This window comes from Lucilia cuprina, chromosome 6 (genome assembly GCF_022045245.1).
Source record: "Lucilia cuprina isolate Lc7/37 chromosome 6, ASM2204524v1, whole genome shotgun sequence".
Classification (NCBI taxonomy): domain Eukaryota; kingdom Metazoa; phylum Arthropoda; class Insecta; order Diptera; family Calliphoridae; genus Lucilia; species Lucilia cuprina.
Window position 1 is genome coordinate 1,319,328 of NC_060954.1, and position 26,693 is coordinate 1,346,020.

General features: G+C 29.9%; 2 protein-coding genes across 3 annotated transcripts; both read left to right on the top strand.

Annotated features, from left to right (window-relative positions):
• The first annotated feature begins 12,948 nt into the window (after positions 1–12,948).
• Positions 12,949–18,746, top strand: LOC111687786 (repetitive organellar protein). Its single transcript, XM_046954611.1, has 8 exons — positions 12,949–13,330; positions 16,256–16,387; positions 16,444–16,755; positions 16,811–16,929; positions 16,988–17,060; positions 17,118–17,834; positions 17,898–18,479; positions 18,542–18,746. The coding sequence occupies exons 1-8, from the start codon at positions 13,043–13,045 to the stop codon at positions 18,659–18,661; spliced, it is 2,343 nt and encodes a 780-aa protein (XP_046810567.1). The 5' UTR covers positions 12,949–13,042; the 3' UTR covers positions 18,662–18,746.
• A 52-nt stretch (positions 18,747–18,798) lies between these two features.
• Positions 18,799–24,985, top strand: LOC111687782 (polycomb protein Pcl). Of its 2 annotated transcripts, none has more exons than XM_046954610.1 (6): positions 18,799–19,268; positions 19,694–21,704; positions 21,772–21,944; positions 22,010–22,208; positions 22,275–23,420; positions 23,485–24,985. In XM_046954610.1, the coding sequence occupies exons 2-6, from the start codon at positions 19,749–19,751 to the stop codon at positions 24,202–24,204; spliced, it is 4,194 nt and encodes a 1,397-aa protein (XP_046810566.1). In that variant the 5' UTR covers positions 18,799–19,268; positions 19,694–19,748; the 3' UTR covers positions 24,205–24,985. The 2 variants fall into 2 exon arrangements, with proteins under 2 accessions (XP_046810566.1, XP_023306026.2); XM_023450258.2 differs by having other exon boundaries at positions 18,799–19,184.
• The last annotated feature ends 1,708 nt before the right edge of the window (positions 24,986–26,693 follow it).

A 26,693-nucleotide genomic window follows, 5' to 3' on the forward strand; every position in this document is an offset into this window, starting at 1 on the left:
TATAGTCTTGTCTATTGTCTTGACTGTAGTCTGGACTATAATCTTATCTATAGTGTGGATTTTAGTCTGGACTATAGTCTTGTCTGTAGTCTGGACTATAGTCTTGTCTGTAGTCTGGACTATAGTCTTGTCTATAGTCTTGTCTATAGTCTTGTCTATATAATCTACTCAATAGTCTTATCTGTAGTCAGGACTATAGTATGGTACAATGATCAAGACTATAGACTAGAATAGACTATAGAAAATACTATAGGCTAGGCTATAGTTCAGGCTTTAAGCTTGACTATAGTCCAGACTATAGACTACAATGATCAAGACTATAGACTAGAATAGAATAAAGTCTATATCTATATCTATATATATATATATATATATATAATATATTATATATATATATATATATATATATTATATAATTATATATATATATATATATATATATATATATATATGTCCTATTGTCTTTTCTATAGTCTAATTCTATTCTAGTCTATAGTCTTGATCATTGTACCATACTATAGTCTTGACTATAGATAAGACTATTGAGTAGATTATATATACTGGATTATAGTCCAGATTATAGACTACAGAAAAACTTTCCTATTCTTAAATTTTAAAAGAAAATCTTGTTAAACCGTGTACCATAAACACTGGCTCCCTTCTCAAAACCCGACAAACATCATTTAACACATTTTCTTTTTTAGCTTTTTTAGATGAACTGAAACTTTTTTTATTTAAATTAATTGAGTGATTAAAGCATTGCTAATTTTTAGATAAATCTATGAAAATTATTGCTAATTTTAACTAATTTAATCTAATACAATACATGAACGTGCATTTAGCTGCTTAAACGCGTTTAAGCAAAACTTTCAAATAAGAATATTAAAAGAAACGGAACTCAAAGTTTGACAAAATAATTTAAATGGCGACACACTAAACTAAATCATAAAAGTTTTTTTTTTGAAATAAAATGTCTGATAATTTAAATAAATATAAATAAAAAAATGGACATATTTTTAAATTAATACAAACAAATATTTGTTAGCTGATAAATTTTATTTATATTTATATTAAGACAAATAAAGCGTAAAGAAAGAAAAAAATAGCAAGGCACCTGTAGCTTAAATATTGAATTTTAGAATTTAGTTTATCTACAACAATAATAACAACAAGAGAAAAAGGAGTGGCAAAATATATATTTTTATTATTTTCATTATTTTGTGTTAGAAAATTTTATAATGAATAAATGAAAAAATTTTGCTTGTCATTTTAATAATGCCGCTCTTTGCATCTGTTCAATATTAATAAATAACATTGTATTTAAACTTATGGTTTTAATAAACAATTTTAAATAAAGATTTACATTTTGACTTCACACTCAAGTGCGAATCACAAAAAAAGTAAGTGATTGCTTAGCGCCAAATGTGAAAAAAATAATAAAAATTGAATTTTGAAAGTAATAATACTAATAATTGTTAAACGAAAAATAACTACTAGTAAATATTAAATTAAATATGTTTATAAAAAACTTTGTATTGTAAATAAAAACAATAGTTATCAAATAAAATAAAAACGTAATAAGTTTTTCGTGATGCGGCTTAAGAACTTAAAAAACTGCTAATGTCTTTGGACTTTTTGTTGGTTGAGGGCCAAAATGTTAGCTTTGCTTCTATATTTATACTTTTATTTCTCTCTCTTTTTTTTGTATTTAAAATATTTTATTTAATTTTGCAATACAACATCGCAATATCAAGCTTAAATTCCTGTCTTAATTAGGAACTTACTGAGAATTACTTGAATCAACATTGTCTATTAATATTTGGTAGATAAAATTTAAACAGCACCCAGATCTGTACTTTAACTATTGGGTAGGGGTAAAGGAGAAATTCCAGATATTGTTAAACTAAAAAAATTTATTAGACAGCAGAGAAAACTGCGCTTAAAATTTACTAAAACCAATATAAAATTTTCGCCAAACCATAAGATTCTCTTCACTAAACAATCTTTTTAATCATAATAGCAAGATCTTGTTGTTAAGATTTTTTTTAAATTATTTAATTTTCAACTACTTTTTTTCATATCCTAGAATTCTGTAAAATCATTTTTACAAAAATCTATTTATAAATTTCCATCATTTCATTTCTCTTTTCATGCTAAATGCAACCAGGCAGCCATAAGTTACTTAGACAAAAAGTCAAAATCAACATGCGTCATGTTAGTCAGTCGTACAATACGAAAAAGTCAAACAGACAAAGTAGACAGACGGACAAGCGATCAAGCTAACTTGTGGATATCTCTTCTAGATAACTTATATTCTCAGAGGGAGTTGAAAAGCTTACAACTAAGTGAAGTTGTCTTAAAACATCAGACACCGCTGTTTAAATAGTATTTTGGTTATATCTGCAGATGAAATGTAAATATTATACAGATTTTTCTTCTTAAGTAGTAGAAGTTGGTAAAGAAGGGAGAAAAGGCCTTTGCAGAAGGCCTGAAAGCCAGCAGTCTAAACTATAGAGTGGACTAAAGTAGTTTAGACTAAAATATTGATTAGTTTGAACTATAGTTTAGACTATGATTCAGGCTGTAGACTAGACTATAGTCTAGACCTTAATCAAGACTACAGATAGACATTTAGCACAGACTATATACAAGACTATACTTCATACCATAGATAAGACTATAGACTAGAATAAAGTTTAATTTCAAAGCTAAACCGAGGTCTAGACTATATAGCAGACCAAAGGCCAGACTATTGACTAGATTATAATTTAACTATAGACTAAACTATAGTTTGGGCTTTAAACTAGACTATAGTTCAGACTGTAATCAAGGGTCTTTAGTCCAGACTAAAGACTCGTTCATAGTTCAGAATATAGACGTGTTTATAGTCCAGGCAATAGACTTCTTTATTGTCCAGTCTATAGACTAGTTTGTAGGGCAGACTATAGACTAATTCATAGTACAGAGTTTAGACAAGTTTATAGTCCAGACTATAGACTGGTTTATAGTCCAGACTGTGGACTAGCTTATAGTGCAGAGTTTAGACAAGTTTATAGTTCAGACTGTGGACTAATTTATAGTCCAGCTCGTAGACTAGTTTATAGTCCAGACCGTAGACTAGTTTATAGTCATAATAGTTCATATTCCAAGCGATAGATTAGTTTATGTTGCTTGAATGATTAACTTCATGGCCAGATTATAGTTTAACTATAGTTTGGGCTTTAGACTAGACTATAGTTCAAGCTATAATCAAGATCATAGAGGGCTCTTTAGTCCAGACTAAAGACTTGTTCATAGTCTAGTTTATAGTCCAGCCCATAGATTAGTTTATAGTCCAGACTATATACTAGTTCATAGTCAAGACTATAAACTAGTTTATAGTGCAGACTATAGACTAGTTTGTACTACAGACCTTAGACAAGTTTATAGTCCAGACTATAGACTAGTTTATAGTTCAGACTGGGGAGTAGCTTATAGTGCAGATTATAGAATAGTTTATAGTCCAAACGGTAGACTAGTTTATATTCTAAGCGATATACTAGTTTATAGTTAAGATTATTAACGAGTTTATAGTCCAAACTATTAACAAGTTTAAAAATCGGGCTATATATTTGTAATCTATATAATAGTCCAAACTCAGGAATATAAAGTAGCCCAGACTATAACACTAAGTATAAGAATGTAAGAGATCGGGAGTGCTTGAATGATTAACTTTATGACTATATTATAATTTAACTATAAGACTATAGTTATAGTCCAGACTTTAGACCAGACTTAAGAATATAAAGTAGTCCAAACTAAAACACTAAGTGTAAGAATGTAAGAGATCGGGAGTGCTGCAATGATTAACTTCATGAGAAATATACATAACTGATCAATGATCATTGACTAACATTTTCAGTTCTCTATGAAAATTTTTCATAAAACGAAAATATATCGTAAATTATTTGAAATTTCATGCAAACAACGATTCACTAAATATAATCTTTTTTTAAAAAAGGCCCCTAAATTTAAAGCCTTTCCTATGTTTCTCCCTTAAAAAGTTAAACTGTTTATATCTGGTTATGCGTGCGTTTGCATTTAATTTTCAATCATGTTTGCACAGCGGTGTTGTCAGGTTTGACCTTCTGTTTTTTATATATATATATATATATATATATATATATATATATAAAATAAAAATTAAATTAATTAGCTTTTGATTTAAAATAAATAAAAATCACTCTGCAGGATTTTAAGCTAAAAACTAAACCGTTATAAAAGATTTAAAAGATCTCTTTTTGAAATTTTTTAAAAGAAACTGTCATTAATAGATTAAAATTGCTTTTGTTAAAAATAAAAACAGAAAAAAATGATTTTATTTAAAAGAATTTTTACATATTTGATCCAGTTAAAATTGAATGGAAAAACTTCAATGACAGGCAATCTCTTTGAAGTTTTAAGTGAGTTAATAAACTGATGTTCGTACCTTTAACATAAGCTTTCAGCTGTAACGTAACAGAATTGGCATTTATAACCGTTAAATTGATTTTTGTTTATTAACAATATCCAGGTGTATTTTTTTTGAATAATTAATTTAAAATAAAAACGAAATCTAACCACAAAAGGGACACATAACAGAAAGAGAATTGAGCTGGCATGGCGTCGAACCCCATCATCATCCCTCTACTCAACTAATTTAAATAAACGTGGTGGCGTTTACTTAATTTAACTGCTTACAATACTTTTGTTCTTAAATATTTATAATAGGATTATAACCGTCTTACGCACTTAAATGGTTAAAGTTATCACCATCACTAAATTATCAACGGAGTGAAAATTGGATATTTTTTTTTACTCTCTTCTCAATATTTTTTTTTTTTTGTTAATCTAAACTAATTCATTTTTCTGTCATTACTAGAGGCCCAGCCTCTTTACAAAAGGTCTTATGCATTGTGGCAGGTACCAATAAAAAACTAACATTTATGGTTTTGGTACATAAAATTATGATGATAATGAAGAAAAAACTCGAAAAATAGTAAAAAACAAAACTATAGTAGTAAAAACTTAAAGCCTACATACAACATGATGGCGGCGATTGTGTTAAAAGTTTTTCTTTTATAATCTGTCACGTCAAATCATTTTAAAAGTTGTTTATACATACAATATAATGTCTATCGTCTTCTTCTCTTGTTTTTGTTAACACTATTTAGTTTTTGTGTTGTTAAAAAGTTGTGAATCATCATCATCATTGTTATTGTTATTATTTGTTTGTTGTTTTCCTTTGTTTTTATTTCTCATTTACAGTTGTAAAGTGCATTCCTTGCTCTCTCAAATATAAACTGTCATTTAAAATTTGTTTATTATTTTGCTATTAAGCAAAAAAAAAAAATAAACATAATTATACAAATGTCACCAAATATCTAGAAATTTAGTGCCAAACTTGAAAATGTCACCTTATTTCTAAACAGAAAAAAGGAACAACGTCATCTCTTTTGTGTGCAAAATGTAGGAATGTGTAACATCATTTAGCAATTGACCGCATCAACACTGCAACACTGCAAAAAAAAAAAACAAATAAAAATATAAGAAAACACCAGACAACAGGCGTCTATGTGGTCACATTTGATTCCATTATAATTTAAATGGCGACACAGGATTATTATAAATATCAATATATATAGGTATTTTACATTAAGTATTATATTGAGTAGGTAATATGTATTGTCATCATCATTGCATCATAGTATACCATTAGTATGACGAAGCATCCTGTTTAAATTAGAAAAATGTAAAATAAATTTGACTTTAAACATTTGCATTTGCTGGGTTATGAAAAATAAATATAAATAATAAAAATCTCTATAAATACCAAATAACTTATCGAAGATATATCCTTAAGAGTGTATAAAAAGAAAGAATTTATTAAAAATTCTCTATAACAGGAGAATTTATCGAAAAGTGTCTATAAAGAGTAAATTTGCCGAAAAATCTCGAAAGATGGAGAATTTATTAAAAATTCTTCGTAAAGAGCGAATTTATCAATAATTTACGATGGAAGCTGAAATAGTGTTGATGAAATTCATCTTTAAAGAGAGAATTTTTCAAAAGTTAATTAAAAAGTTCTCTTATTAGACATTCTTTGGTAGAACTCACAAATTTATTTCGTTAAGCCGATAGTCCACATTATGCGTTTTCACCTCAAAGCATTACATGCTTTTCAAACCTACTTCACATACTATTTGAAAAAAAACTTTTATTTTAAAACAACTTAGCTTTTTCTACAGCTTTTATTTATATTTTTACAATTAAATTTATTTTAATTTATTAAAATTAATAAATACGCATTAAAAAAGAATATAAAATGTCAAAATCAGCTGACATATTGGACAACTTTGGATTTTTGTGTGTGAGAGAAAAAGAAAGAAATATCAACCATCTCTTTCTCTCACACACAAAATCACAAGTTTCTCAACAAAAGTTTCCTAGTGTGAACCAGGTCTTATAAAACTTGATCAGATTTAAGCATTCTATGCGTAAAGGCATTCTTCGCTTTTTTACTTGTTCTCGTACTCGGAAACTTGTTTTGTTATTCTTCTCATTCGTACAACAAGAAATCAATGCAATTAATAAGTAGTTTCTGAAGTTTCTATGTGTGGACATTAAGGAAACTTCAAAAGAGAATTAAGAAAAAGTTTCCCAGTGTGGACCAGGTCTTAGTATACAAGAAAGCGTAGAACGCATGGTTTGGACCTCTAGCTTTAGACTGTTTCTGTTTTCCTCCTAATCGCCTGACGTTTAAATTGTAATTCGTATTCAAATACAATATTTCCAACGACACAAGTTGATAGAGGAGCGAGATAATCTCGCTCATCACCTTATATATCACAAAATAAAATACAAAAATAAATAAATATTTCAAAATATTAAAAAGCCAAATGTATAAAAAAAAATGGGAAAACGCGATACATTTTTACGCAAATCCTAAATCGATTTTTATAGCCATCTTTTCGGCACATTAAAAAAATAGAAGAAAACTAAAGGCAAACAAGATCAATAAAACACCCTACAATAGAAAAGCTAAAAATAATAAAAATTCCTTCAAAATCAATGAATCATTCATAAGCGGAAATATTCTTTTTTGTAAGAAATATTGATCAGTAAATATTTTCTTCCGCTATTGATCGTATCTGTCTCAGTAGGGTATTAAACTGCAACATCTTTTCCAATGTTTATGTGTTCATTTTTTTTTTGCAAATATTCTCCTGCTACTTTTTGCAACACAAGAGAGAGACTGACATCCTGCTGTTTAGTTACTAATTGTAATGTAAGGCGGCGGCGGTATCTCATCCACATACGAATTTCGAACAAAAGTCATGGTCACATGAATGGATCCAGTTAAATACAAAAAAAAAAATGTAGAAGAAATACATATGCTGGCAACAACAAAAAAAAGCTATTTAGTACTCGTAAATATATTTTTGGTATTTACCAAATGAACATAAAATGTTTTGTTTGCCTTAACAAATCGATAATTTACGGAATTCTTTTTTCTAAAAGACTTTTTAAACTCTGGACAAAGTTTTATAAATGTTGGTCAGAAGATGAAGAAAAAAAAGTAAAGATAGTTAAGAAAATTACTGGAAAAAAGTTCACATTTAAACTTTCATAAATTAAAGCAATTATACTCGGTCAAGATCTATCATCACACAGATATAATTCTTGCTGTAATATAATTTTTAAGGCTTAAATACTCGTAACATTTGGTTACTATGGGAAGATTTTAAATCAGGTGTCTGGGAGAGCCACTGTTATAGAAATAATGAGATTTGATGTAAGGACCTTCTACAAAAAGAAAATTTATAAAAATTATCAAAAAAATATATCAAAACTTCTTTATAAAGCGAAAAGATTATATAGAAAATGTTCTAGAAAAAATGTATCATATAGAAAACCTTATCCAGAATTCTTTATAAAGAAAGAACTTATTGCAAATTCTCTATAAAGAGAGAATTTATCGAAATAATAAAAACTGAAGTTTTCCCCGAACCATTAATAAAGCTTTTGTTTTGACCTTCAAATCAAGTTAATTTTCAAATTCTTTTAATATTCATCATCAGGCATGGAAAATTCAAATTTTTGAAATAGTACAAATTAATTACTATAATAGTTCTATAGCATAGATGAAACTTTGGACTAGACTATAGACTTGATTTTGCACTGGCCCATACACTAGACTTAGACAACACTATGGACAAGACTATAGACTATGACTATGGCATATACACTAGACTTGGACAAGACTATGGACAAGACTATAGACTAGACTATAGATTAGAATATACACTAGACTATAGACTAGACTGTAGACTAGACTATAGACTTGACTATAGACTAGACTATAGACTAGACTATAGACTAGACTATAGACTAGACTATAGACTAGACTATAGACTAGACTATAGACTAGACTATAGACTAGACTATAGACTAGACTATAGACTAGACTATAGAATAGACTATAGACTAGACTATAGAATAGACTATAGACTAGACTATAGACTAGACTATAGAATAGACTATAGACTAGACTATAGACTAGACTATAGACTAGATAGTTCTATACCATAGATAAAACTTTGGACTAGACTATAGACTTGATTTTGCACTGGCCTATACACTAGACTTAGACAACACTATGGACAAGACTATAGACTAGACTATAGACTAGACTATAGACTAGACTGTAGACTAGACTATAGGCTAGGCTATAGACTAGACTATAGACTAGACTATAGACTAGACTGTAGACTAGACTGTAGACTAGACTATAGACTAGACTGTAGACTAGACTGTAGACTAGACTATAGACTAGACTGTAGACTAGACTATAGACTAGACTATAGACTAGACTATAGACTAGACTATAGACTAGACTATAGACTAGACTATAGACTAGACTATAGACTAGACTATAGACTAGATTATAGACTAGACTATAGACTAGACTATAGACTAGACTATAGACTAGATTATAGACTAGACAATAGATTATACTGTAGACAAAAGACTAGACTTCAAATTAGACTATATAATAGACTGCTAAATTTTTAGTTAGAAAACGTATCAAAATATTATGGAGGTGCTAAGGTAGTGAATTATCCATGCCTGATTTCACATCATTAAATAAATAACGTTGCTGTTGCCTATCTGACTGACTACAACAGCTACCAACAAACTAAGTATTTTGACATATTACTTACAAAAGGACGACATTATTGTTTTGTCACCCAAGGTTATAAAATTATAAATAAAAACATTTAATTGGACAAATTTACATGTATCATTTTTTGTTGTTGTGTTTTTTTTTCTTTTTTTTTTTTTTTTGTTTTGTTGGCCATTTGTCTTCCTGCTCTTTTTTGTCTGACTGACACTGTAATAAGTATTAAAATATATATATTTTATAGAGTTCTTGGAAAAGCGGCACATGTCAAGATGTGGACTAAAACAACAACAATTCACTACAGCAACGATGAATTCTCAATCTGTCAAACTTACATTATAGTGGAGACATTATGGGTGAAGATTATGTTTTGTTTTTGTTTTTTTTTTTTTGCACATATTTTATTGTTGTTATTCGTCGTGGTGGTCAAATACCAAAATTAGCATTTTTTCGCTCTCCCCTCTTCTTTATATAAAAAGGAGTACATGAGGAGTATTAACAACGCTTCTTCTTTTTGCTTTTTTTGTATTGTGAAAATGTGTTGGACTTTGGTTAATTTTAGCATTTATGATCAAACATTGTTACATGTTGTGTAACAAAGCTTTTGTTCAAGTTTGCTGTTTGCTGCAGTTGGGGCTGTGTTGCTGTTTTTTATTATATTGTCCCATATCACCTTGTAAACAATGCCAGGCGGGCGACAACGACAAATTACCAACAATTACAACATTTTGCTGTCACAACAACAACGAAATTATTTCTTTTATTAAAAATGAAAACGAAAAGAAATAAAAAAGCTTAAGTTAAGATAAAAATCACAGTTTTTTTTGTTTGCTGTTGTCATCTTCTGTGGAGTAAAATGTTAAAGAAGGAGTAAATGCTCGGTTGTAACATCATCTTTCAATTTAAAATTATTTTTTGCCTTAAAATAACTTTATTTCTTTTTAAACATAAATTCTAAACAAAATAATAAAGAAAACAAAAAAGAAGAACAAAAAGTTTAATGTGAAAACTTTAAGAAAATACATATAAAAATGGGACATATTTTTATGGAAAATGTTGATTGGTTGGATTCCAAAAAAAAAGCATAACAAAAAACAACAGCAATGCATAGTAAATATAAGTAATAGTACTAAAATTTACACTATAACTGTAGTAGTATAACAGAGCATTAAAAGAACCAAAACATTACAAAAACGACTTGTACGTAGGTACTATGAAATTTTGTTCCTTAAGACTTTTTATCATTACATACCTTTAAAACACTGTTTCCATAAACTTTTAAAAGAAAACCGACCACAAATAAAAATTATTCTACTCAATAACCGCAAAAAATTTCGCAACCAACCAACAAAAAGGCAAAAAAAAAAATAAAATATGTCAACACCCACACGCGTATTTGTATCGACTGGATACAGACATAACAACCACAAATATCTTTGTAAAAGAAACGTATTAAAAAAGTATGTACTCACATACATACACAGCAAATCATAATAATATAAACATGATTTGTTTTTTTTTTCACGTTTAAAACTGCGCTATCCTGACAAAACACATAGTATCTGGGCCCTAGAATTCTCAAGAAAAACAGTGCACTAGAATGCATTCACACCGTTTTTCTTTATTTTTTTCTCTTAAATTTTGTTATTTTGTTTTGCTATTGTTAATGTTGTTGTGCTTAGCTAAGCAAAAACAACAACGGTCATAAATTTGCACAAAACATGTCAGCAGCATAATTTGGCAAAGAAAGCAAGCTAGTCTCATTCTTCGTTAGTCAGGCAGTCAGTTAGTCGGTGGGTTTAGTTAAGTTAATATCTTAAAGTCTTCTTCCTGCACTTGCCTTACAGATGAAATGTTAAATGTAAAGATATGGCAAAAAGTTGGTAGCAAGTAGTAGATACGAGTAACTTGCCGCGAGCATCATTTTTTATCTACAAAGTCACCTTATTTTGATTTGAATGTAATGCAATATTCAGTCATATTAACGCACACTTATTCAAGGATGTGTAAGTGCATTTTAAATAGTACCATTAGTACAGATATTTTTCTTATGCAAAAAGTACTGCAAATTAATTTTTACTACGAAAACAATCGGATCACTTTAAACTTTGTCGGTGATAAAGTAAACAAACACTGTTTTTTTAGGAAATCGTATATTCGTTTAATTTTGTAAATAATTTTTAAAAGTTTATTTTTAACAAAACCACAAAAATTGAAATTTTTAATAAAAACTCCAAAAAGTACTTTTCTTAAAATGCCTTTAATGTAACTCTTACTTTTTTATTGCTCATCCCCGATATTTATAACACCACAAAATTCTTGTAATTGTAGTTGTGTGTGTGAATTATAGATGACAAGACCACCGACGACATGTCTGATTTGTTCCTATTAGTTTGAGTTGTAGCTTACGAAAAAATCTATGTTTTATATTTGTAGAAAAGAATATTCTACAAATTGTATTGTATTGTATTTTCATATAAGATTTAATTTTGCATATAGTTTAACGCTTTTAGGTCTAGTTTTTTTGGAAATGTAATTTAATTAATCTTTGGTTAAACAGAGTTTAAACTGGAAATATGATTTTCTTTTGTTTAACTTAATCATGAAAATGAAAACGTTTTGTATATCCACATTTTTATACCCTACACCGCTATAGTGGGGAGGGTATTATACGTTTGTGCTGATGTTTGTAACATACCAAAAATATTGGTCCAATACCCACCTTTAAGTATACCGATCGATTCAGAATCATTTTTTGAGTCGATTAAGACATGTCCGTCCGTCCGTCTGTCCGGCTGCCTGGCTGGCTGTCCATGTAAACCTTGTGCGCAAGGTACAGGCCGTAATTTTCAAGATATTTTGATGAAATTTGGACCAAGCATGTTTTTTGGCACAGGGACGAATATTGAAAATGGTTGAAATCGGTCCATTATTTCACCTAGCCCCCATACAACCGTACCTCCCCATTTTAACTTTTTATGCCATAATTACGTCAAATATTCTACTATCTCTCTAAAAATTGGTACAAATAAGTTTTATATAAGTATAAATGGCACTGCAGATTTTCGTAAGGATCGGCTCTTATTTGACCCTAGCCCCCATACAAACCCCCCTTCAAATAATGACTTAAACGTCTACAATTGACTTGTAACCATTTGTATCGCAATGAAACTCAACAAAACTAACTGTTATTTAGAAATATATCCTTTTCCCAAATTTACCGAGGATCGGCCCATATTTGACCTATATAAAGCCTCATTTACAAATTTTAGTTTTTTTTTCAATAAATGGTTTAAAAATTTTGGAATTATGGTAATATTCAACATGAAAGTTTCTTTACAAAAAATAAAAATTTTAAAAATATACTCATGGTGTAGGGTATTATATGGTCGGCCAAGCCCGACTATACTTTCCTACTTGTTAATTTATAAGAAATTTTCACTTTATTAATATAAGCACAATGTGGTGTGGCAACTCTTTTCAATTAATTATGAAGATTTCAATATAAAACTGGGGATTTTTGGCGACTTCCAGCCTAAGAATGGGAACATAAGTCAATTTTTTTCTGGCAACACTGAGTAGTAGAAGAAAATTACTAGTAAAGCCACGAACCTGCAAAAAGTATTTTTAACAACCAGATGTCGCTTTTTTTCTATTGAAAATTACAACCAGGTGGTAACCAATACCAAATACCCGTTAAAATAGTCACTCTCTAAACTACTCATAACTTTAACAACACTCTCCCAAGTTTTTGTTTACTAGTAAACTGTTGTTTGTTTTGGTAATTTTTAATTAGTAAACAATTGGAAAATTTTAAGAAAAAAAAACTGTGGAAATGATATGGATATAGACGAATTTTTAGCTTTGGAAAAGCGGCGTTTAGCTGAAGAACGTCAAAGACTATACGAACAAGCTGTGGAACTCAATTCCGCCAGAACTTCCGAAACAATACCAACAAGTACTTCCATGCTAAAGGAATATGAAAATCAACAAAAGCCAAATGAAGAAATAACTATTTTAAATAAGAAAACAAAAGACTGGATTAATAGACAAAACAATAATAATAAAACAAATAATGAAGATGCTAACGAAACTGCAAGTAGTAATAGGCGGAAAAAGAAAAGTCCGGTAAGTTGTTTTCAAAATGCCAATGTGGTCTCAGATTGATAGCTGCTAATAAGTTGTGAGATTTAGAACATTTTAACATCATGCTGGTGTCATTCAATGACCTCTTATATTAATTGATAAAAATCTTTTCTCTAAGTAGATATATGATCAAATATTTCTTATTAGTTTAGGGTAAATTTTATTGTTTTAAAATTGTGTTTAAAAAATGTTAAAATGTAAATATAGGTACCAACCCATTTTCTATAAAATAATAATATAATGTGATTAATTAACCTTATAGCGCCGCAAAAATAAACAACAATATTTATTTTCGCACATACAAACCTATACAATGTACTGTTTATTAGAATAACTGTGTATAACCCACAAATCCATAAACATTAGGGAGGTTCTAAGAAATACTACTATTTTGATTAAATCTCATACTTGTTATCAAAAACGGTTTAACATTTTGAACGGCATATGTACCTATTCATAGAGAAATAGGTATGGTAGTCTATCCTATTACGAGTAGCACAAATTATGTTAAGTTAGTTTATTTAATTTAAGTCTCATATTATGTTCTTTAAACTAGTATCTTCAATTTTATGTTTTTATTAAACGTACCGCCTTAATTAGCATAACTTTATTCTGCGTGCTTATAGTATGTAGTTAAAATTATTATTATTGCTCATATAATTGTGGTCTTATTTTTTACTCCAGGTATATGGGTGGGTATATGATAATTTTACTAAATATGCATGCTTTGTGCAAAATTATTTTGTCGTTGCTTAATATACGTCTAAGCAGCAGTGAATTAGTTTTCCATAATATAGAATTTATAGGCCGTAACACCTTTCCTTTATTTTGTGTGTTTTGGCACTAGTTTTTTTTTGTAGTGCACATTTCAATACGTTAATAATTTGTCATACAATGAGTTGGAACAATAAAAAGTATATTTTTTTATTTAGTTTTACGGTGACTTAAGTGGTAATTGGACGTAAATATATTATTCTTTTATTTTGTGTTTACGAAATTTAAAGTAAATATATTTAAACTAAATTTTAATATAATATGTGTTATAAGGATCTGTTACTGTGATACAAATAAAAATTCAATACTAATGTTTACACTATAGATAAGTCAGAAAACTTTAGAAAAGAGTTTAGAGGGGATAATGGTCAAGATAAGGCTATAGTCACGTGTATGTACCATATTTTGGACAAGGTTAAAGACAATTTGTATCAGAACAACAGACAAATGTATATACAAAACTTTATAGGTAATATACTATAGACAAGAAATGATTTTGTTCTGGACCCTTTATAAGATTATAGAAAGGATGTTAGGCAAGTCTAAAGTCAGGCCTATAGACAAAAGTTAGGCATATATTACAAACAAGTCTATAGTCAGGACTATAGGCAAGTTTCTAGTCAAAAATCTATAGTCTAGATGATCAACAAGACTATAGACGAGAATATCGACAAAAGTAAATCCTGTGAAGTAAATCCTATAAACTAGACGATGATCTTGACTATAGACGCTATAATATACAAGACTGTAGTCTAGGCTATAGACAAGTCTACAGCCTAGAGTGTAGACATGGCTATAGTCTAAACTAAAAGCAAGACTAAACTATAGACAATACTATAGTCTAGACTCTAGAAGATACACAAGACTATAGTCTAGACTATAGACAATTCTATAATCTAGACAAAAGATAAGACTATAGTCTAAACTATAAAAGCTATAGTCAGGACTATAGGAAAGATTCTATTCAGAAATCTATAGTCTAGATGATCAACAAGACAAGAACAACAACAAGGAAAAATTCTATTCAGAAATCTATAGTCTATATGATCAACAAGACTATAGACGAGAATATCGACAAATAACTATGATCAAGATGATAGTCAAGGCTAAAGACAGAACTATACTTTAAACTAAGCCATAATCTAGACTATAGACGTTATAATATGCAAGACTTTAGGTTATAGATAAGACTACAGTTTAGACTATAGACATGACTATAGTCTAAACTAAAAACAAGACTAAACATAACTATAGCCTAACTTAAAGGCAAGACTAAACTATAGACAATACTATAGTCTAGACTCTAGAAGATACAAAAGACTATAGTCAAGTCAATTCTATAATCTAGACTAAAGATAAGACTATAGTCTAAACTATAAAAGTTATCTTGTTTTTGACCACTTGGAATCTAAATTGCTCTTTATTATTATTTTTGTTCTAAAAATATTTTTATGTTTAATACATAAAGCAAAAGTGGGCGTAAAGCTTGAAAATTAAAATATTTCTTATTACAAACGTTACTTAATGTCCTCTTCTACAATCACTTCACTTCAAAATAAGGCAAAACTATCTAAGGGGGTGGGTTGCTTTAAAAAAACAATAGTTTTTCTTTTGTTTTCCTTTTAACTTTACATTTACTTCCTAAACATTGTTAAAAAAATAGTAAAACTCATGCACGTGTTATAGGGCCTGTTAAAACTTTGTCATGATGATGACTTTGCCAGCCAACTCTTACCACCTAACGTTGAGAAACGGTAGTATGAAATAGGTTTGTAGTAGAAAATTTACTCCCTTGGCCTACATTTGTCTGTTTGCTGAGAAGAGTTTGTGTGGTGTGGAGAGTTGCAGTGCTCAGCAGTAGTCCCCAATAAAGAATATATAAATTTTTTTTACAAACTTACATAAATATTATGAGTAAAAAATTATTTTGTACTAAGTAAGAGGACAATAAAAACATGCCAAAATTTTGCAAATAATTATTTATGTATGTTAGTTGTATTTTTTGGACTTTGAGGAAGCATGTTATAGAAAATTTACATTAAATATGTATCAAAGTTTTGTGATTGTTGTTAAGTTTTTTTGTTTATAATTAAATGTGTTTTTGCCTTATTGTTATATTTACATTTTTAACAGGATGATATGGAGCAATGGGTTTCGGATACATTTTATTCATATTTTCCTGGTTTTAGTAATGAATATCAGAAACGTCAAAATGAACTGCAAAAAAGACAACGTGAAAATCAAGAAAATTTAATAAAACATCAGGTAAGAATGTAGCAACTTAGTTTTTTCTGCTTCTATTAAAATCACTGGTTTTATAGTTATTAAATTCTCGTGCAACAAGAAAAAATAAACAATTGAATATGGAAACTTCCAATATAAATAGTGCCTGTTCTCATAACTCTTCTTTGACCTCAAATGGTGCACATGGTTCTTTACATGCTGCTGCTAAGACTGATATGGAAATAATTAATGTTAATAATCCAAATTATTTGCCTTCTAAGCATTCAGGACAAACAGTGAGACCTGATTCTGCACGCTATAGGATGCTGCAGGATTTAAGACATACGAATCTAACCAATTTAGTAAATGGTTCGGAAGATGTTTTAGAAATTAATCGTAAACAAGCAGAGGTAATTGATTAAAATTTATAATCTTTACTTGTTAAATTAGAATATTGTTTATTAGCTGGAATCGGCTCGTAAAAAAGAATACCAACGAGAACTTATGCAACAAATAGAAGAAAAACGTCGTACCATTAAACAATTAAGGGATAAAGAACATCAACAGGAAGAGGTATTAACCAGGTAAATTTGATTTAAAAATAAGCTTCTACACAAATTTTAAAACACTTTTCATTTAAAGGCGTTTACAAGAACAGCTGAAAACTATGAAATTGGAAGAACAATTAGAAAAGGAAAGAATTAAGGCAGTAAAGGTAGGAAAGACGTAAAGAAGTTGAAGCAAATAAAAAATTTAATTTAATCATTGACAGGTACGTTTTGATGCTGAACAAAATCGTTTGACAAGAGAACATCTTTTAGCCAAATTAGAAAATGATTCTCAACTACTTGTAAATGCTGATCTTAATACCTTAACCACTAAGAAGCCCTCTAGCTTAAGCCAGGAAACTAATAAAGAAAATATTTCCCATAGACAGGATAACAATAATAAGGTGTACAAATATTTTAGTAATTCCGAGAAACATGAATACAACTATCGCAATAAATCGTCTTCATTGCCCTCAGAAATTGATTTGGAATTAGATCAAACAGAAATAGCAAAAATTGAACGTGAATGTTTTCATTTAAGTGAAAAGATTTGTCCCATGTGTGATGAACCGCTAAAGGAATTGGAAAACTTTTGTCTGCGTTGCCAAACCAAATTATCATTTCGCATAAAGTCCCCCTCTACGGGTAAAACAACAACAAAACATTTTATTAACAAAAATTCCAAATCGAAAGAAAATGAATGTGATCAAAACTCAGAGCCTCAAGGAACTGAAGCAGAACGCAGTTTTTTTCTGGTATGTGTAAGATGTGAACGTTTGTATTCGTGGTGTAAAAACTGTAGCAGTAAAAGTGATGTCTGTAGAGCTTGCCAAAATACTAGAAATCTTTGTATGAGTTGTCGTAAGACATTGTGTTCGTTCTGTTTAGAAGAAGTAGCCTGTGGCAAGGATACCGAAAGTATGCACATTAATGATAAAAATGTAAGCTTAATACTTTTTTTAAAGTAAAATTAAACTTATTTTATAAATTTTCTATAATTATAGGAATTAGCTAAAGATAAAGAAACTGCTGCACAAATGTCCTTTCACATTATGAACGATAGCAGAGATTCTGTTAGAAATGATAATAAAAGCTGCAATATTCCCTCTTCCTCCTTGTCACATGAATATTCTTCTTTAAATAATTTAGATTATACCAATCATCCACCGTATTCCATGAATATTGAACAAAATTCTGTTTTCCATCCAGATAAACAATTTTCATTATTTAACCCTACTGAGGAGAAAAATCTCAAGTCACCTCCTGAAAATAATTTAAGTTTTCTTAATGATAAGGAACAATTATTAAATGTAACAAATAGTGATGATGATAAAAACATAGAAAAACTACGTCGTGTTACCGATAAACGTCTGTCCCGCTATTTAAAGAATTACGGTGATTTGGCCTATCAAACGCGTGGCACCCAAACAACACCCACTAGTACTGGTCGTCGGGATATTGTTATACAGGGTGAACATAGTCTATCCATACCTCTAATGCGTGAAATGCCTAAAATGACTCGCATAGAAGCGGTTAAATTTAAGGAAAATTCTAAAGAATTACAGGATTTACAGAGACGTTGGGATGTAAGTTGGTTGTTGTAAAAAATAGTTTATACCTATTTGTTAAAATCTTTTCTAAATTGCAGATTCCGGCTGTTCAAAAATATACCATATCCCCGGTATCGCCGAAAGTTGTGACACAGGTGGGAGCAATTAGGAAACAATTACAAATAGATAGACTATTTTCGGAAGACGCCGATTCTTAATTATTAATATTTTACTACAACTACAATTCAAACTTTTACTTATATATGCAATAATAAAATTATTGATAACTTTTTATAACGCATTTAAATACTTTTTTAAATTAAAATCAACTATAAATTCTTAATTTATCGCTTGAATTTGAAATTAAAAAATTTTAAGCGATTTTTAATACTACTTGATCAAAAACAACACATTACCATCACTTATTTATGAAAAAAAAACAATAACAACAATCGATAACATAAAATACTCAAAAATACAACACTGTTTGTTAAGCGCGCGCGATAACAGCCATGTAAAAACGAACAATACCAAAAGAAAAATAAAAAGAAAAGATAGAAAAAAATCAGTTGTTGGAAAAATGGCTGACGGGTGTTAAATTTTTTTTCGTATCAAGTGTTTAATTAATAACTATTTTATATATAGATTAATTAAAATAATCTCAAACAAGTTAAACAAATGTAACATTTTGTGGTTTTAAGAAAAACATTCAAGATTTTCATAAAATTTTCATGTGAAAAGGTAAAAAAATGTGTGTCTGGCAAAAGTAAAAAATTGTAGTACTCCTCCGCTCCGGTGCAGACAGTGAAAACGAAAGAAAAAAGTGTAATTGAAAAAAAACCATAGTACATATTTCCCTGTATACAAAATGTCTCTTGATAGAAAATAAATTCTAAAAAAAAATAATCAACATAAAATAAAATTGTGTTATACTTTGCACAAAAAAAATAATTGGTATCATATAATTTGAAGTTTTTTTTCATTTGAAAAAGAAAATATATGTATAGAAGTCTTGTGTATATGTATGTATGTACGTTTGTGTGTAGTGTATACAGCCGGTAATTATACATTTTTTTCTCTTAAACATTTAATGCTGTTGTAATGTTGCCGGAATGATTTTTTAAGAGTTTACGTGTTTTTAAATCAAATTTGTGTTTAAGGGAAACATATACAAAAATGTATAAAGAGTGAACCAATTAAAAATATATTTTAAAATAAATTTGTTGTGCTAATTTAATTTTTCCCACCAGATTTCACGTGCAAACAATTCATCCCCATAAAGCTATCAATTTATAATAAAATACCATGATGAATAACCAATACAATACCGCAAATATTACGACACAACATGGCATACAAATGGCACAGCATGTCACCACCTCACCGCCACAAGCAGCCGTTCTTAATACATTCCTCAATGCTCAACAGCAACAACAACAGCAGCAACAATTGGCTGCAGCCGTAGCAGCTGGGGCTATTTATGGTGATCCCAGGCAATTGCAAATAAATTCAAATACTTTAGATAAAAACTTCTATACTACCACAGCGGCTGCCACATTAGGAGCTTTAGGAACACCACAACGTTTCTATACCACAGCCGGAGCACCGGCAGCAGCTGCAGGAGCCACAAATCCAACGGCTGCGCATCATCCCAACACTATTTTAATAACAAACAATTTTGCCCATCAACAAGCAGGAGCAGCATCAACATTAAGCCCTGAGCAACAGCGTAATATAAGAATTGTTACCTCTACCTCCAATCCATTAAATGCTGCAAATAGTGGCAATATGGCAACCACGGCAAGTGGCTTTCAACATGCTCAACATGTTTTCAGTTTGAACAATAACAAACAATTGCAACATTTGTTTCCTCAACAAATATTGCATCAAGCAAACTTTCAACCAGCCTCAACAACGGAACTGTTGCAACAACATTTTGCTACGCAACATTTTCCAGCATCGGCAGCAACACAACAACAGCAGCAACAAAATCTACATTCTGCGGCCTCGGCCCTACAAATGTCACAATACTATGTGTCACCGGAAAACTCCATAACCGGTCCACTAAATACAAATCCCAAAATAATAACAAATATACCCTCGAATAGTGCTAATACTGGTGTAAGCAATGCCGCCTCTTCACCTTTAGTCGCAGGCAATGGCAACAATCCCAACACCACCTCCACAGTTGTATTGGATCGCATAAATATTTGCATTAATAACCTATACACCGATACTTCATCCTCTTCTTCGGCCTCCAATTCATTGGCTTCTACGCCAGCACAACAGCCTTCGCCCATAATACCAGCCATACAACATAAGCCGATTATAGAAAATGGTCCAGCTTTGCCATTGGCGGATGTCTATGAATCAAATGTTTTAGTAATAGATGAACCAGATTCGACTACCACAGCTACTACACCGCATACACCACCCACTACGCCTGAAAATACACCTCCTTCTATGCCAAATACAGGAAACAACAATAATAATAACAATAATATTATCTCCACCACTAGTTCCATTAATAGCCCTAGTACATCATGTAATTATCAAAAATTGGATAAATCAAATGCCATAACAACAACAAAACAAAGTTTTGCTTCGGCCGCACAAAATATTGAAAAGGCAGCACAAGATTCCACAACAGACACTAGTAAAATTTCACAATCGAATAGTTCAGTACAACAGCCACAAACCACAACAACAACCTCCAATACCCCCTTAACACCGCCCACACCTCCCTCTCCCGAAATGAGCAACCAAAATAAGGAATACTTAAATGAAACTAAACAATCTCCTTCAGCTAACATAACAGCTCCTCCTCCACCATTATTTGCTAATGGCGAAGATGTTTTTATAAAACGACACGATGATCGTTTCTATCTAGGCACTGTTATTGATACCGCACGCAATCAATTCCTAGTGCGTTTTGATGATAAAACCGAAGTTTGGTGTGAGGCCGACGAGATGCGTAAATTGGGTGGCTCTGCTAATAATAATAACTCTACAAACGAGGAAAAGTCTGTGGATCAGCCTATGTGTGTTGCCTGTAAACGTTCTCGTCCCGATTGCCAAGTGGAGATTTGTGAACGTTGTGGTAGAGGTTATCATCGCAAATGTACCTCTGAAACAGCACCGGGCAGTGATATTTGGCTGTGTAAACGTTGTGCTAAACCCATGAAATTAGATGATTCCTCAAAATTCAGTTCTACCGAAGAAGAAACCGAAGTTGAAACTTGTCTGCAATTGCATTACAATGTAAGTTTTTCAATCTTTCCAAAGATTAGAAGAAAAAAATAATAATAAATTACTTCTTTTTTTTTAGATTGAATCTCTAACATGGGATGCTAAACATCGTTCAAATGAGGAGCAAATCTATTGTTATTGTGGCAAAACTGGCAAATTCGACAATAACATGCTGCAGTGTTGGCGTTGTTTGAATTGGTACCACAGTCATTGTACACAAAAGTTTAAAAGTCAACTGCTAAGGGGAGATTGGTATGTTTCCTTTTTAAGTGATTTTATTTTAGATTAAATAATTATCGATTTATATTCTTCTTTAGCTTTTTTGTATTCTGCTGTTCGGTTTGCAATGAAGGCGATGAGTATTTAAGACGTCTTCAAGCCAGTTGGGTGGAAATAGTGCATTTAGTGTTATACAATCTTTCGATTTTGAAAAAGCATCATAAAACTCATCATTTGCTAAAGGATATAAATCCTTTTGTTTTAGAAAAAAGAAAACTATTACCCATACCCAAAGAGGTTGGTTATTGTTGGACAATTTTTATTATTACTTTGTGTTTAACATTATGGTTTACTTTTTTTTAGTGGATCTCAATGCCAGAAAAGGAGTTTTTGGATAAAATCAAATCTACCCTCAATGAAAATTCGCGTCTCTTCTTGAGTGGCAAAGAAATAAAACGAGATGTAAATAGTTTTGCTTTACGTTCCCTGGAGCCACCAGAAATCAAGAAAATGCCCATTAAATCAATAGATACATTTAATGATGATTTTGTTTTTAATAATTTAAAACTAAAACTTTTAAGTGATGCTCCTGAGAATATTGGTTTCAAGTTTTTAAACTCGAATTGCCGACAACAAATAGAAAATACTCCCACATCAAAAAGAAAACTAAATGAAGACTCTAGTTCACATGATGTTTATGAGTTCGATGATACTTCAGATGATGAAATACCTATTAAACGTATATTGGATAAAGTTAAGAGAACTAAATTATCACCACACACAGAGGCACAAGTAGCACGTGATATGGAACCCAAAACACCCTGTAGCACAAAGAAAGTAACCACGGTTAGTTCGTTGGAAAAGATGGATGTGGAAGATGACAATGCAAATGATGCAGTGCCGGAGTCAGAAGCATATACCTTAACTACGCCAAAATCTAAAAAGGAACAAACTCCTAAAAAAGAAACAAAAACCATTAGTCCCCAAAAATCACCCAAATCCAAGGAGACAACAACCACATTAACAGTTGCTGTTGACAACAAATTAAAAACAGAAAAAAGTTCACGCAAACGTAAAGCATTTACTTTATCCAAAAGCTATAACGCACCTCGTTTAATTGATTCCTCGTCTGATGAAAATTCCAGCAGCAGTTCCCGCGGCACTTCATTAGATTTGATAATACCGCCACCTAAAAACTTTCTGGGACAAAATAATCCCTTTAGGATAATATCACCCAAAAAGAATGATACCTCTACAACGTTTAGTGGTAAAAAATCCGTAAGCTTTGGTATATTCAATACTACGGCTTTGAATTTTAGTTCTAAATTAGCTGCCCTCAAGAGTGCAGGTTTGTTTCCCAAATTAAGTACAAGCAATCTGGCCAAGGCTGCCGGTCAGCCGAGGACAGTACGCACTATTAAGCGAAGACTGAGTGCCAAAGATATAACTATCGGCCCAAATAAAGAAGTGCGCAGAAGACGTACCAGAAGACTCTCATCGAACATAGAAGTAATTTTTAAATGTTAAATCATATTTTTTTACATCATAAACTAATAATTATTTTTATTTGCAGGTTATAAGTACAACTACCATTAATCCCATTCCTACAAATTTTTTTCCCATACAAGCCAAAGATTTATTAGCAGCTGCAGCAGCTTCAACCACTACAGCCGCCTCTCTATTTACTAACAACACACCAATTAAAACATCGCCAACGACCTCGTCATCAATTGATAATAATAAAAATAGCATTAGCACATCTTTATCCACTTCGCCAAATATAGATACAGGCAATGTGGAAAATACAAATGTTCCATTGCCACCACATGGTCGTCGTTTAAGACAAAGACCACAAAAGAATTCACCCAATGCCAGTCGACGTAGTTCAGTTTCCTCTAATCAATCTTCAAGCTCATCGGCTTCAGCCGCTGCTGCAGCAGCAGTTAATAACCAAACCAATCAACCTCCTTCACAGCCATCGCATGAAGATTTAAAGCAAACTGTTAATAAATACTTTGGTATTGTCAATCGTATCGAATCGGGAGAACAATTCTCTATACGTGCCAAACGTCAATTAGCCAATGGACAAATGCAGTATTTAATAGAATGGGGAGAAGCGCCAAATGTTACAACAACAGCAACAACAACAGCAATACCATCCACCACAAACACAACTCAAACTTTAACAACAGATGATATACCATTAAAACCAACTGTTGATGATACAACCAATAGCCAGCTAATGGAAGTCACTACTACAACTAACACTTCCACTGAAGTTTGTAAGGAGTAGATAGGAGTATTTTAGCTGTTACAGGATTAAAAAGGTTGTGCATGTTTTCAATTAGATATTTTATTTTTTGGATTTAACCTTTGGTGGTAAGTGATTTTTATTATTTAGTTAAACTTGTTTTATTAAAACATGGCTGGCATTATAAAAATCTACAAATTGTTATTTGATTTATATAAATATTTGATTTGACAAATGACTGCATATTTTTTTGAAATCGAATTGTTAAAAAAAATTTATTTTTAGCTTTATTTATAAACAAATGTGTAAGAATTTCTTTGAGTTCGTTTTGAAAACTTTTGTTGCTAAAACTAGTTTAAAACATTGTGAAATTAATAATAAAAAAAAAACAAAATTATTAGAAACAGAAATGAGAGCAAATTTTATGATTTTTTTTTTTTTTCAATAAAAAGACTTTTTTTTAGAAATAAGAGCAAAGTTCTGCAAACATTCACTTTATCAGCAGCAGTATTGGAACTTGCAAAATAAACAAAAATTACCACAAATCTCACTGCCAAACCTTTAAAAGTATTTTGATTTTGCTTTTTTTCCTAAAAAGAAAACCTTAAAGGATTTAATTATTAAAGAAAAAAAGAAAACAATAAATAATTTAAATTAAATTAAACGTATTACAGGATTATTAGTGTGCAATGGCAGAATTATTATATTACTATTATTATTAATAAACTAAATATGTATTTATTTTTTAATTTTCCAAAACATTTAACATACATATGTAGTTATTATATTAATATTAAACTTAAACAACAGGTCGTATATACATACAAACATATAAATTAATATTTTACTTTATTTTATTATATCACATAAAAACAAAACGAAAACATATTAATTTTTAGACAAATTTCTTTAACAAAAAAAAAAAAAAAAAATCTTAAAGATTAATACAAGTACTATATTTAGGCAAAGTTATTTACATTTTTATAAACTTTAAACTTTTTTTATTTTTATGTATTTGTTTCTTCTTTTTTTTCTTAACAATTTTAAAAAATATTTGTGTAATGTATATTTTGTTATAAAAATTACATTTAAATTTAGTTACAAAAATCTTTATAATAAAATTTGAAATAAAAAATTTATTGCTATGTTATTTAAAAACTTTAAAGTTTTATATATTACAAAAAAAAAAGAAAAATTTAATTATGTAAAATATCATTCATTAAATTAGCTTAAGTCTTTTTATTATATTTTTTTTATAAATTTTCTTTTATTTTCAGTTTTATTTTTAGTTAATTATCTAATTTTTCATTTATTTATAATTTCTTATTTAATATTGTTTTTTTTTCCTCTTTCTCTTATCCATTTTTTTATATGTTAAGTATTTTTTATTTTGAATTTGATGTCATAATTACATAATAAAACAAAAACTCTTTATCGATGTAAAAAAATGTGTATGTAAAGTATTTAAAAAAAAAAAAAAAAAAACAAAACAAAAATAACTAAAACTACAAAGTTATAGCGTGACTAGATGATGTTTAATATACAATATGCAAATAATTGGAATAAATATTGAAATAACTTTTTTGTGTACCGAAATGTACTGTAAACTAAAGGAAACAAAATTTACGACTTCTTTTCTATAAATATTCAAAAAAAAAAAAAAAATAATTGCAAAATTTTTGGTTTTTATACGATTTTGTGTAGAATTTGAAGTGAAAGTTTGTTTAAATTTAACCGAGGGCAGAATTTTTCAGCTGAAGATAATCCACATTCTTTGTTTAAACCTAGTTTAATCTATATTTTGTGTTTTTGAGTAACTTACTTAGGGCAAGTTTTTCTGATAAAGATAATCTTCATTCTTTGGTTAAACCTAGTTAAGTATATGTTTTATGTTCTTTAGGGCGGGTTTTTCTGATAAAGATAATCTTCAGTCTTTGTTTAAACCTAGTTTAATATAGGTTTTGTGTTTTTCAGTGAACAGTAACGTTACTTATGTGGCCCCTGGCACTGGTTAAAGAGCGCACAACAGGCCCGATAGAGGCCTAGGTTTATTTCTTCGGATTTGATGCGTACATTCTCCATTCAAACTAATTAACTAACTAATGTTACTTAGGGCAAGTTTTACGGATAAAGATAATCTTCATTATTTGGTTAAACCTGGTTTAATATGTGTTTCGTGTTTTTCAGTTATCAGTAAAGTTACTAGTTATCTTAGGTTGAGTTTTTCTGATAAAGATAATCTTCATTCTTTGGTTAAACCTGGTTTAATATATGTTTCGTGTTTTTCGGTTATCAGCAAAGTTACTTATTATCTTAGTTTAACTGAGTTTAATTGGCCAATTAAACTCAAGTTATAAGTGAGAAAACACAATTAACAAAAACAATAAAAAAAATTATTTCGGAAGAACAAAAACTTAATATTTTAAATAAATTACAATTTTCTGATTTGTTTTGTTTTATTTATTATTGTTTATTTAACATATTTCCAAATTTTTCCATTTTTCCATTGTTTGCAAAAAACAGCTGTTCAT